Below are 12,747 nucleotides of genomic sequence, written 5' to 3'. Positions count from 1 at the left end.
GTAACACTTGAAGCATGGGGGTCACCGGCAGCGTGGCGCTGTGCTGTCAGGAGCAATCCTTCCTGCAGCTCCAGCGTGGGCTGCTGGGGGTCACCATCCCTGGGGGCGTTCAGCGCCGTGGCACTGAGGGCTGTGGGCAGTGCGGTGGGCTCAGGGACCTTGCAGGGCTTTGCCAGCCTTCGTGGCTGTGATCCTGTGAGGGGAAGGTCCTGTTTGGGGAACTTGCGACGAGGTCAAGCGGCTGGACGGCAGGGAAACCAGCTGATGCTGTCTTTTTGGGTTTCAGCAGAGCTTTCGGTGCTGTTTCTCGCAGCCATCCTTCAGGACAGAAGGCACAGCACAGCCATCGTGCCACGGCTTGGAGCCGAGGGAGCAGCGTGGGGCCAGGAGGCTCAGCTGGGGTTGGGGTGGCGGGCAGAGCCCTGAGCTCGGGGGGTGCAGGACAGCACTCTGCTATAGGGCCAGGCTCTGGGGGGGCTGCGTGGGGCCAGGGATGGGCTCAGTGACCCCCGTGGGTCTGTGCCAGCTCGGGATTTCCTACAACCCTGTGATAACCCCGGCAATCTGATCACCTGTGCTGTCTGCCTCCGGGCCGCCGAGCTGCGGTGCTGCAGGAGGGCTCTGCTGTGGGAGGGCATCCGCTCCCAGGCCGTGGCTTTCAGCAGAGCGTGTGTGTGTGACAGGAATTGGTCTTGCAAAAGCCTGACGTTCACCGGGGCCGGGGTTGCAACAGCCCCGCTGCGAGGGCAGGAAGGTGCTGGGGAACTCGCGATGGGGAAGTGCAGATGGTTTCCACTTGCAAGGTGGCAAATGGGGAGCAAAGGGAAAATGAAGCCTTGTGGATGTTGGGGGAAGGGAAAGGGGGTTTGGGGCAGGAGGGGAGGGGGAAACAGCGGTGAGAAGGAAGGGGTAATGGAGTTGGAGAGCCCCGGCTGCGTGCTGAGCACTGTGCATGGGGCATGGCGTGGGGCACAGCCCTGCACCCAGCCTCCCAGCCCACTGCAGGGCACAGCACAGCACGGCTGCTGGTTTCACTTCTCATTCGCAAACATCTCCGTGCAGCTGCTGTCACTGCAGCCAAGCTGCACTGCTCACCCCATAGCTGTGGGGCTGCGGCCCCTGGGAAGCTGCTCCTGCTCCTTCCTGAGGGCTCGAGCCCTTTGCTGTCAGGGTGCTGTAGCTGAGCTCAGCTCCATTCACGGTTATCAGCAGTGCAAGCACCGAGCCTGGCTCTGGGGTGGGTGCACCAGCAGTGTGTGCTGGGGGTCCCCCCCCCCATTGCTCTGCAGATACTGCAGCACTCAGCACAGGAAGGCCAGCAGAGCAACACGTAGCTCTGAAAAGCCCAAGGCAGAGCAGCGGGGCTGAGCTGTGGCGTGGCCCCATTGCAGCTCTGTGGGGACTCTGAGCCCACATGGGGGTCCCACGGCACCGCGGGGCAGGGTTGGGGTTTGGCACAGCCCCACGCAGCGCCGTGCAGCTGCAGCTCTGCTTCCTTCTCCCCCAGCTTCTGCTACTGACTCAGCTCCATGTGCACGGGGAAACGTGCTGCAGCACAAAGCCAACACACTGCATGGTCAAATATAACGTGCTGCGGTCGGACCCACATCCGAACACTGCACTGTGGGGTGGTGTGAGAGCAGAGGGACGGGGCCTGGAGCCCCACTGCAGCCCCGGGGCTGCGTTCCCTGCAGCAAAACCTGGGCGAACCTTTGGGCTGAGGATGGGTGGTAGATGCAAATGGCTCACGAGGTGCTGCAGCCCCGTGTGCTGCAACCCCATCGGGCTGTGCCTCAAGCACTGCAAGCAGCAGCTGCACAGCTGGAGAGGGTGAGCCAGCAGCATGCAGTGCTGTGATGCAGTGCAGCAAAGCGGTGTGGTGCTGCACGGTGCGGTGCTGCGTGCTGCCATGCAGTGGTGCAGGGTAGGGCCGTGTGGTGCCATGCAGCACAGCGCCGTGGGTTGTGGTGCGTTGCAGTGCAGCACGGCGCTGCATGGTGTGGTGCAGCACAGTGTTACGTGGTGCAGTGCTGCAGTGCCACGTGGTGCTGCACAGCACAGCCCTGAGTCGTGCATTGCGGTGCAGCACGGTGCTGCATGGTGTGGTGCATTGCACTGTGGCAGCAGAGCGGGGCTGTGGTGCTGCAGGGCAGCAGTGAGGCAGGAGCAGTGCTGGCAGCCCATGGGGTGCGGATGTGTGGGGCTGAGCTCCCCCAGCCCCAGGTGCCCCACGAAACCGTGGGTCCGCCCTTCCTCTCTGGGTTTTCCTCTGCACCACAGCCTGTGTGTGTGTGTGTGTGTGTGTGTGTGTGTGCCAGTGGGGTCATGGAAAGTGTGATGGGGCCATTTACATTTTCCTAACTCTCAGCAGTCCCTGAAAATGGAGAGGTTTGCCTCACGTGAACCGACAGACAGAGGGGGAAGTTCCCCTCCCACTCAGACACAGGCATGGCAGCCTGGTTGGGTTCATGGGTGCCATCCCCCCATCCCCGCTGTGCTCCTGCACTGTGGGTTCCCCACACCCACCCAGGCCGGGGGCTCTGGGCCCCATCGCCGTGGGGCTGGGGTTGGGGGGCGCAGCCCCCATCGGGACGGGCTGAGAGCTGAGCCGTGCCCTCGTTATTCTCTCCCAGGAGCGCAAATCCTACAAGTGGAAACAGCTGCTCTTCTTCATCACCTTCATCACCTTCTCCATTGCCGTCTGTGTCTATTTCCACCACAACTGGTACTGCAGACCTGGAGGTAAACAGGGGAGCAGCTGGGTGTGGGGCAGCAGCGGGGCCCCGGCGCTGCCCTCTGACCCGCTGTGCTTCCTTCCAACAGTGTACACCATCTTCGCTTTCCTGGAGTACGTGGTGGTCTTCTCCAACATGGCCTTCCACATGACGGCCTTCTGGGACTTCGGCAACAAGGAGCTGGTGGTGAGCTCGATGCTGGAGGACAAGCATTTCTAACTGAGCGCTCCCCCGGTTTGTGCTGCCCCGTAGCGTGGGCCGGGGGCTGCAGTTGCCCCCCATGCTGGGACCAGGAATGGGATTCACTCCTCCTGACTGCGCTCCAGTGCTCATCAGAGCTCTGTGTGCTGCTCAGGCACCAGGGACGCGAGGGCTGGCGATCGCTGCCTCTTTGCAGTGGGTTGGGCAGAGCAGTTGCTGCTTGTGGTGTTGGGCCCGTTTTCTGCGTGCTGCTTTCACCCCCAGGCTGATGGGATTTATGGGGGACCCTTCATCCAAATCCCCAGAAAGAATCTGTGGTCCAAAGGTGGCCTAACCCTGCCCCACAGCTCTGGGACCGTGGGCACTTTGCTGCAGGGCTGGGTGCAGTGCTGGGCTGGGGGTCCCATGTCCCCATCCATTTGTACCCCCATCTCCCACCCAGGTGGGGCGCACAGCCCCTCCCTGCAGCGCCTTCTCCTGGCTTTGGAGGACGAAATAAAGCACTGAGGATTTTTGGGAGCTCTCTGCAGTCTCAGTGCCCTTCGCTGCCCTTCTCCTCCCCCCCCCGTGGGGTCTCTGCCCCCCCCCCCCCCCCCCCCCCCCCCGGGCTGCAGCGCCTGGAGCTGTCAATGCTGCCACCGTTTGGGGTCCCATGGGTGCAGCGCTGAGTTGCTGGAGCGGGGCAGCGGGGTGACACGGTGACCACGGATGGGCGGCACCCATTCCCTGCAGGACCCCGAGGCGGTTGTGGGGTCGGGGCCGGATGCAGGAGGTGGATCCGGCTTTGGGGTGGATGAGAGCTGATGGCTGCGCTCTCCACCTGGCCCCTGGGAGCCAACGCAGCTGCAGATGCCTCTGGGGTGGCCGTGGGACATCGGGGCTCCCCCGGTGCTGCCCACACCCCCTGACCTCATAGCGCGGGGAAGAGGAAGCCGTGAGCTCATCCCAGGGCAGGGCGCCGTCCTCGCCTTGTCCAACCCCCTTCCCCCCCCCCCCTCCATCCGTCCCCGCCGGCTGCCGGAGCGCTGCGTCACGGCCGTGCGCCCTTGGCACGGCCACGGAATGGGGACGGGATGGGGACGGGGCAGCGCTGCCCCTTGGTACCACCGCCCACACCACCCCCTGGGCCCCCCCGCGGACGGCTGCGGGGAACAAAAGCCGTTTGTGTGGGGCTGCGTCCGGCTGCGGGGCCGCACAAGGGGCTCCTGTGCACGGCTGACTCCGACCCGTTTGTGGGGGGCTGCAGCGCCCGGATCCTCCGTACCCCCCCACGTCCCGGGTGGGCTGTGATGGGGCTGCAATGCGGGCATCCATGGGGCTGCCAGGAGGGGCAGAGCACGAGCTGTGGTGAAAGGGAATTGTGGGGAGGAGACCCTCCTGCAGACCGCAGCAGTCATCCCTGCAGTGTCCCCGTCCCCACGGCGTCCCTCCGTGCTCATCTCCTCCACTGTCCCCATCCCTGCGATGCCCCCCACTCCCCCACCCCCCCTCCCAAGTCCCCACAGAGCACTTGGTGCTGCCCCAGTGTCACCCAGGGGTGCAGTGCCAGCTGGGTTCCCATCCCCCCATTTCCCATCCCCCCATCCCAGGGACCCCAGGACACAGAGCTGGCACTCGTGTCCCAGCAGCAGCTCCAGGGATGGGAGCAGACAGCAAAGCACAGAAGGCACAGGGCCGGAGGGGGGGGGGGGGGGGGTTTCTTTATTGAAAGCAGCACAAGGAGAACTGGGTGGGGGGAGCCTGGTGCCACGGGGGTCCTATGGGACAAACCACTCTGCAGCACTTTGAGGGGGGACAGCGGGGGGTGAGGGGGGTGGCAGTGGGTCCCCAAGGGGCTGGGGGTCCCCACAGGGCACTGGGCACAGTGGTGGTAGCAGTGGGTCCCCAAGGGGCTGGGGGAGCTCAGGCAGGAGCCGGGAGATTCGGCCCCATGGGGCAGCCCTGTCTCAGGAAGTGTTGCTCTGTGCCAGAGCTGGAGAGGGGTCACCCAAAAAGTGATCACTGACAGCCAACGGGGGTGGGATGGGATGGGATGGGATGGAGATGGGATGGGGATGGGATGGGGATGGGGATGGGAGGGGAGGGGAGGGGATGGCGATGGCGATGGGGATGGGATGGGATGGGATGGGATGGGATGGGGATGGGATGGGATGGGATGGGAATGGGATGGGATGGGATGGGATGGGATGGGATGGGATGGGATGGGATGGGATGGGATGGGATGGGATGGGATGGGAGGGGAGGGGATGGGAGGGGACGGGAGGGGAGGGGAGGGGAGGGGAGGGGATGGGATGGGATGGGATGGGATTGGAGGGGATGGGGAGGGGAGGGGAGGGGATGGTGATGAAGGGAACAGGAGGGAGCCCAGCTGGCCCCAGGCCAGCAGGCAGGTAGTGCAGTTGGGCTCTGTAGCACTGAAGCTCACAGCTTGGGGCTGGCCGAGTTTGGCCGTGCTGCACTCCATGGGAGGCAGAGAGCTCAGGGATGCTCAGAGCTGAGGAGGCTCAAAGCCAGAGATGCTGAGTGCCAGCAGTGCTCAGAGCCAGAGGTGTTCAGAGCCAGAGACTGACGGAGCCAGGGGTGCTCAGAGCTGGGACGTGCGGAGTGGGAGACGCTCAGCATGGGGGGCGCTCAGAGCTGCTGCGCGGCAATGCTGGGCTGCTCAGTGCCAGAGGTGTTCAGAGCTGGGGGTGCCGAGCAGCAGGGATGTTTGGGTGGGGATGCTCAGAGCTGGGGGCGCTCAGCAGAGGATGCTCAAAGCTGGGGGCGCTCGGAGCCGGGGCTTCTCAGGACCGGGGCTGTGGGGCTGCGGCCGCTCGGAGGCTGGGGGCGGTGGGGCCGGGCAGGGTGGCATGGGGCCGAGCGCAGCCTGCAGGCTGATCCCAGAGCAGAGCAGCGGGGTTTCGGCTGCAGCCCCACATTGAGCCGCTGGTGTCCGTGGGCACGGCGGCCCCACGCCGCCCTACAGCAGCACGCAGGGCCGCTTGGCTTTGGCCGGCGCGGGGTTGAGCACGGCGCGCACCGCCTCGGTGAACACCTCCTTAATGCCCTCCTGCTGCAGTGCTGAGCATTCCAAATATTTGACGGCGCGGATCTGCCTGCACAAACTGAGACCCTGCTGGGTGCTGATGGGCGCCTGGTTCTGCTCCTTGAGCCGGCGCATGGTGTCGGGGTTCGTGCGCAGGTCCTTCTTGGTGCCCACCAGCAACACGGGCACGCTGGGGCAGTGGTGGCAAACCTCGGGGTACCACTTGTGCTTGACGTTCTCGTAGGAGGGAGGGCTGGCGATGGAGAAACAGATGATGAAGACGTTGGTCTGGGGGTAGGAGAGCGTCCGCAGGCGGTCGTATTCCTCCTGCCCGGCTGTGTCCCACAGGTTGAGGTTTATAGTCCGCCCGTCCACCGTGTTCTGAGCGCTGTAGTTGTCGAAGACGGTGGGGATGTATTCCTTGGGGAAGGCGTTGGTGGTGTAGCAGATGAGCAGGCACGTCTTCCCCACGGCGCCGTCGCCCACCACCACGCATTTGATGCTCTGCATCGCTGCGCCGTCTGCCTCAGCAGCCTGCAGGGGAGGATGAGGTCAGGGCAGGGCTGGGGGGCAAAGCGCCACCGCCTGCAGCCCCTGGTGATCGGATGGGGAGTGGTGTGGGATCGTAGGATCACAGAGAGATAGAATGGCCTGGGTTGCAAAGGAGCACAGCGCTCATCCAGCTCCAAGCCCTGCTGTGTGCAGGTCGCCAACCAGCAGCCCAGGCTGCCCAGAGCCACATCCAGCCTGGCCTCCAATGCCTGCAGGGATGGATGGGGCATCCACAGCCTCCTTGGGCAGCCTGGGAGCTTGGAGTTGTGCTGAGGGTCGTGGGGGGCACAGGGCTCAGAGATGTGGGGATGTGGGCAGTGGGGGGGGGATCACAGCATCACAGAATGGTTGGGTTGGAAGGGAGCTCAAGGATCACGAAGCTCCAACCCCCCACCAATGCAGGGCCACCAACCTCCCCATCTCACAGCAGCCCAGGCTGCCCAGGGCCCCATCCAACCTGGCCTCCAACACCTCCAGGGATGGACGGGGCATCACAGCCTCTCTGGGCAGCTGTTCCAGCACCTCACCACTCTCTCTCTAAACAACTTCCCCCTGACATCCAACCTCCAGCTGCCCTCCCTCAACTTCCAACCATTTCCCCTTGTCCTGCTGCCATCTCCCCTTTCCAAGAGTTGGATCTCAGGGCTTTTCCTCTCCACGGTTCCATCATCCTATGCAGCACAGGCTGCCCTGGGCAGTGTGCACAGGGACCTGGGCTGCCACAGGACAGAGCTGCAGAGCCCCACGCTGTGCCATAGCACTGCTCTGTGCCCGCTCTGCTGAGGGGCTGGTGGGGCTGATGAGGTCGGTGAGCCAGGCGTAGTGCAGCTGTGGGGTGGGTGGGGGGGTCCCCAGAGAGACCGTGGGGTGCATGAGGCCCTCTTACATGGGGAAGTCACTCTTCCTCTTCCTGGGCTTCCTGCCCACGGGGTTGGTGCTGTGCCCCACGGTGCCGAGCCCTGTGTAGGGCTGCAGGTGCCATAGGAAGAGGAGCACGAGGCTGGGATGGGGCTGGAGAGCAGCAGTGGGGCTGGGGAGCAGCACTGTGTGGGGCTGGAGGGGCCGCTCAGGACAGGGGTGACCACAGGGCTCTGCTGTGTCCCGTGGCCGTCATGGAATCGTGCCATCCCCATCCCCGTCCCATCGCAGGAAAGGCCGTGGCTGAGTCAGGGCTGTGGGGGAGCGCTGTGGAAAGGCTCGTGGCCATGAGCACATCGTTGCCACAGGGAAAGGCGTCACTGAGGCAGCATCCACTGCAAGGGTCCCCACGTGAGACCCCCGGCGCGGGCACGGGGCACGGAGCGAGCGCAGCGCGTCGGGTTTGTTTGTCCTCCCCGTGGCCGCACCTCGGAGGGGTACCGGGACACCAGGGGTGGCGCTGGCTGCAGACACGGCACGAGGGGCTGACCGAGGGGGTCTCGATGCAGACAGAGGCGATGGCGCTGCTGCGTCCCAACGGGGAGGGGGTGGAGCCACGAGGGATCCCGCATCAGAGGGGCTGCGCGTCGGTGCCCCCCGTGCCACGGTCCCTGAGCAAACAGCGCCGGGACGCCGCACGGGTTCCACGTGTTGCTGCACCCCTGGCACACCCGGCGCCAGCGCTGTGCTACCTGCGTCCCATCTCCGTCCTCATTCCCGTCCCCATCCCCCTGTCCCCGTGTCCCCATCCCTGTGTCCCCGTGTCCCCATCCTCGCACAGTGCCGCTCTGTTCTCCCACGAGGGTTCCGGCCGCCCCCCCGGCCCCCCCCCCCCCGGCCCCCCCCGCTCGTTTGACCCCTTCTGCCCCCGCTGGGATCAGGGCCGCGAGGAGCCCCACGGAGCATCCCGGAGTAACGCAGGGCACGGACGGCAGCGCCCCCCCGCCCCGCTCCGGCTCCGGCCATTCCTAGGGTGGGGGCTTCGGAAAGAACCTCCCTACGGGACCCAAAGGCAAAGCTCTGCCCCGCAGCCCGGCCTCAGCCCCGCGGGATCGCCCCTCCCCGGCCCCGCAAGAGGAGGGGAAGCGGAGGAGGAAGAGGAAGAGGAAGAGCCGCGGTCCCGCCGCGCTGGAGTGGGTGCGGGCGCGGGGCGCGAGGTGATTCATACCCCACCGCATCACCGGGGCGGGGGAGACGGCGCAGCTGTGGGGCCGAGCAGAAGAAAGGGGAAGCAAAACCTCCCCCGGCCGCTCACCCGGGCACCCCCCCCCCCCCCAAGCTGGGGCTTTCCGTGGGGCCGCGGGCCGCTCCGCTTGGCACCGGCACGGCGAGCGTTACTGCGGCACGGCGCACCCCGCAGAGCGCATCCGACCCTGTGCGCCCCGCTCCGCGCCCTGTGCGTCACGCAGCTGCCCCACTTTTCCTGCGGTCCCCTCCAGCTTAGAGCTGGGGACACCAAACCGGACGCGGGGACCCAACGCACGACCTCGGGTGGCACCGATGGGACGCGCTGCGGGGGTCCCGCAGGCGGTGCGCACCGGGCGGGGCTCCGTCCCCGCTGTCCCCGGGCCGAAGGAAACCCTCGCTGCGCACCCACCGGCTGCTCTGAGCCGCGCGATTTGGGTTTCCCTGCCGTGGGGCTGCGGGTCCGACTGGACCCTGTGCATCACCTCGGCAGCACCGGGGCATTTGCCCCAGCAGCCCCATCGGGACCCTCAGCCCCAAACATGCACCGGGGGCACTTTGGAGACGCAGGGTAGGGAACAGTGGTGGGCCGTGATTTGCCCTTCTCAGATCACAGGGATGGAGATGGGGATGGAGGCAATGGGGTCTGGGGATGGGGATGGAGGTCCAGGTGGAGGTAAGGGAGGAGGAGGTGGTGGTGGAGGTGTGGAGATGGGGATGGAGGTGTGAAGTTGGGGATGGTAATGGGATGAGATGGGGATGGTGGAGACGGAGGTGGAGACGGAGGTACAGAGATGGGGATGGGAGTGGAGATGATGGAGGTGGAGATGATGGAAATGGGGATGAGTGTGGAGATGGGGATGGGATGAGGTGGGGATGGGAATGATGGAGGTGGAGGGATGGGGATGGAATGGGGGCAGCCCTTCAGGACACACGGGGTCTTCAAGCAGGCAGCAGGACCTCACATAGCCCACATAGTGCACCAACCCTCCCTAAGTGAGAGGAAGAGGATGGAAGACCTGCAACGGAGCAAGACGGGGCTCCAGGACAGCAGCAGCGCCCTCAGCCTCAGCTCCCCCAATCTATGGGTACAACCGAATGCAGCCCCCCCCATTCCCCGGCATCCCGGACCCACACGGGGGGCACCGGGGACGGCTTCTGCCGTGGGTCAGACGGACGCCCTCCTCCTGGCTCTGCTGCCCGCTCCCCCCATCAGACCCCGCCCTCACAGCCCACCCCGCGCCCCCCGCGCTCACCCCGGCTCATGGTGGGATGGGATGCACGGTGGGGGGGGGGGGGTCCTCCGCTCCGCTCCGCGCCGCTCCGCGCCGTTCGGTCCCTCCCGACCCCGACCGTTCCTCCCGCCGAGCCCGGCCCGCCCCCGCCGCTTCCTTCCTGCCTCGGCCCGGAGTGGGGGGGTGTTATAGGGCGGGGGGGGGGGCGTGGGGAAGTGGAGGGTTTGGGGAGGGGAGGGGAGGGGGAGCGTGGGAACGCAGAGGGGGATTTCCTCTATTGGGGCTACAATCCTCCCCTCGAGGCGTCGCCCCCCGAACCCCACTGAGCCCCCACCCAGACACCCATAGGAGGGATGGGCGCCCCCAGGCTCCGGTTGGGGCAGGAGCCCCACAGTGGTGCCCTATGGGGGCTGCTTCCCGTTCCTGTTCCCACTCCGGTCCCTGTCCCCCCCTTATTCCCACCCCAATTCCTGTCCTTCCCAGTCAGCATTCCAGTTCCTCTCCCATCCTATCTTCATCTCTGTTCCTATCTCCATTTCCAGGACCATCTCACCCCCATGCTCAAACCCAAGTTCTCGTCCCCATTCCCATCCCCATCCCCATCCCCATCCCATCTCAATCCTCATCTTATTTCATCCCAGTCCTTTCTCTATCCTCATCTCATCTCATCCCATCCCCAACCTCTTCCCTTTCCCCATCCTCATCCTATCTCCACTACCATCCTCCATTACCATTTCTTTACTCAGAGAGTGGTGAGGTGCTGGAACAGCTGCCCAGAGAGGCTGTGATGCCCCGTCCATCCCTGGAGGTGTTGGAGGCCAGGTTGGATGGGGCCCTGGGCAGCCTGGGCTGCTGTGAGATGGGGAGGTTGGTGGCCCTGCATTGGTGGGGGGTTGGAGCTTCGTGATCCTTGAGCTCCCTTCCAACCCAAACCATGCTGTGATGCTGTGATACCATCCTATCCCACCTCCACCCATCCTTGTCCCCACTGCCATTCCCCATCCCAGTTCCCATTCCCATCTCACCCTTTCCCCGTCCTTATCCCCATTTCCAGGCTCAGTTCCTGTCTCCAGCCCCATCCGATTCCCATCTTCATCCCATCCCACCCCATCCCACCCCATCCCTATCCTTACCCACATCCCATCCCATTCCCATCCTGTCTCCATCCTCATCCCATCCCACTCCCATCCTCTCCCCTCCCAGCCCCCATTGCCCCGGGGTGGGGGATGGGCGCTGCTTTTGCCGCCGCTCTCTGCGATCTCCGCGCACGACGTTCAATTCTGGTCACCCATCCAATCGCCGCACGCAGCCCTTCCTGCTTAGCTTTCGCGCCGCGCCGGCGGTCCCGCTCCCAGCCTGCACGTCCTCCACGCGTCCAGCAGATGGCGCTGCGGAGCGGCGGAGGTGGGAGGGAAGGGCGGGGCCGAGCGGAGGGGCGGGGCCAACATCCTGCGCTCCGATTGGCCGACCGATGAGCGGCGGCGGCCCCGCCCCCTGTCAGCGAGGTGCGACGGCGGCGCGGGCGGGTGCGCGGCGGGAGAGGAGGGGGGGGGGGAAGGGGGAGGAGGGGGCGGCGGGACGGAACGGCAGCGTGCGGGGAGCGGGGGGGCGGTGCGGGAATAGACAGCGGGCGGAGGGGAGCGGCCGGCAGAGGACGCGGGGCGGGGAGCGGCGCCGGGCCGGCGGGGGGCGTGGACTGAGCGGCGGGGGCGTGGCCACGTGATGGGCGTGGCTTGAAGGAGGCGTGGTCACACGGGACTGGGCGTGGTCTGAGCGGGGGCGTGGCAAGACGGAACGGGCGTGGTCAAATCAGGGCGTGGATATCCGGGAGGGGCGTGGTCTGGTCGGCGGGGGGCGTGGTGTCACGTGGCCCCGCCCCGACCGGCAGCGCGTAGAGCGGCGGTTCGAGTCCCGGTCCGGCGCTGACCCGGCGGTGCCCCGAGGAGCGTGGAGGCCTCGATGCGGATCAGGAGCTGAGCGGGCATGGAGCTGCGGGCGGCGGCGGCGCTGTGGGTGCTGTGCGGCTTCCTTCTGCAACCGGGCCGGGCCGAGCGGCCGCCGGGTTCCCACCTGGACGAGACGGCCATCGCAGGTACGGCCGGGCCGGGGCGGCTGGGGGGGGTCGGGAGCGGCCTCGGCCGAGCGAGCGCGGAGCGGGCAGCGCTTCGGGGGGTCCGCGGGCCTCGGGATGGGATTCGGGGCCTCCAAGGGTCCGGGGGGAGGGTTCTGAGATCTATGCGGTCTGCGGGCCGTAAGGGGGTTTGAGCCCGGCCCGGTGCCGGTAGGACCCGGAGGAGCGGCGGGGTCAAAGCGGGTCCTGAGCCGCGCAACGGGAGCGCCGTTCGGGCAGCGGCCGACGCGTGGGGAGCGGAGCGGCTGCGGGGTCAGCGGGGGGCGGAGCGGCTGCGGGCGCCGCCGAGGGGACGCCGGAACCGGCAGAGGCGCTCCCGCACGGAGCGCTGCCCGCAGCCGCCACGCATCGCCGCTGCCCCCGGGGAGGGGGGGGAGGTGAGGTCGGTCCGACGGCCGGTCCGGCTCCGTTCCGAGCGCTCCGGGGGCCGGCCGGGAAAGTGATCTGCGCGGCCCCGCGGCCGCAGGCAGGTTTGTGCCTGCGAGGAATGCTCCGGGACGGCTATTTTTGGAGACGGCGGCGGCCCGGGGTTGTTCAGCTGCTGCTTGGGAGCGGAGCGGGCCGGGCTCCAAACCTCCACCTCGATGCGCTGCTCGGCCGCGGCCATCCACGTGCAGCGGGTGGGAGCAGCACAGTGCTCTGCGCATCCGTGTCCGGACCGCCTCCCCACCGCCTCCCCTTGGCTGTAGAGCTGGTGCAAGCTTGGAGAGCTTGCTTGGGTTGGAAGGGAGCTCAAGGATCACGAAGCTCCAACCCCCACCA

At 66.6% G+C, this 12,747-nt stretch overlaps 1 protein-coding gene and 1 long non-coding RNA gene across 2 annotated transcripts; one reads left to right on the top strand and one right to left on the bottom strand.

The window, feature by feature from the left end:
• The first annotated feature begins 913 nt into the window (after nucleotides 1-913).
• LOC122193990 lies at nucleotides 914-3,455 on the top strand. The gene is made up of 2 exons (XR_006183025.1): nucleotides 914-2,742; nucleotides 2,824-3,455. It is a non-coding gene; the product is annotated as an uncharacterized LOC122193990 (long non-coding RNA).
• Nucleotides 3,456-5,225: 1,770 nt separating this feature from the next.
• RHOG (ras homolog family member G) lies at nucleotides 5,226-9,962 on the bottom strand. Its single transcript, XM_042894901.1, has 2 exons — nucleotides 9,876-9,962; nucleotides 5,226-6,498 (listed from the first exon to the last, which is right to left on the bottom strand). The coding sequence occupies exon 2, from the start codon at nucleotides 6,472-6,474 to the stop codon at nucleotides 5,899-5,901; it is 576 nt and encodes a 191-aa protein (XP_042750835.1). The 5' UTR covers nucleotides 6,475-6,498; nucleotides 9,876-9,962; the 3' UTR covers nucleotides 5,226-5,898.
• Nucleotides 9,963-12,747: the final 2,785 nt, after the last annotated feature.

The sequence above is a fragment of the Lagopus leucura genome, unplaced genomic scaffold (genome assembly GCF_019238085.1).
Source record: "Lagopus leucura isolate 7727_CA_CO unplaced genomic scaffold, USGS_WTPT01 239-11_obj-0_obj, whole genome shotgun sequence".
NCBI lineage: Eukaryota > Metazoa > Chordata > Aves > Galliformes > Phasianidae > Lagopus > Lagopus leucura.
This window is presented reverse-complemented; position numbering and strand designations above follow the sequence as displayed.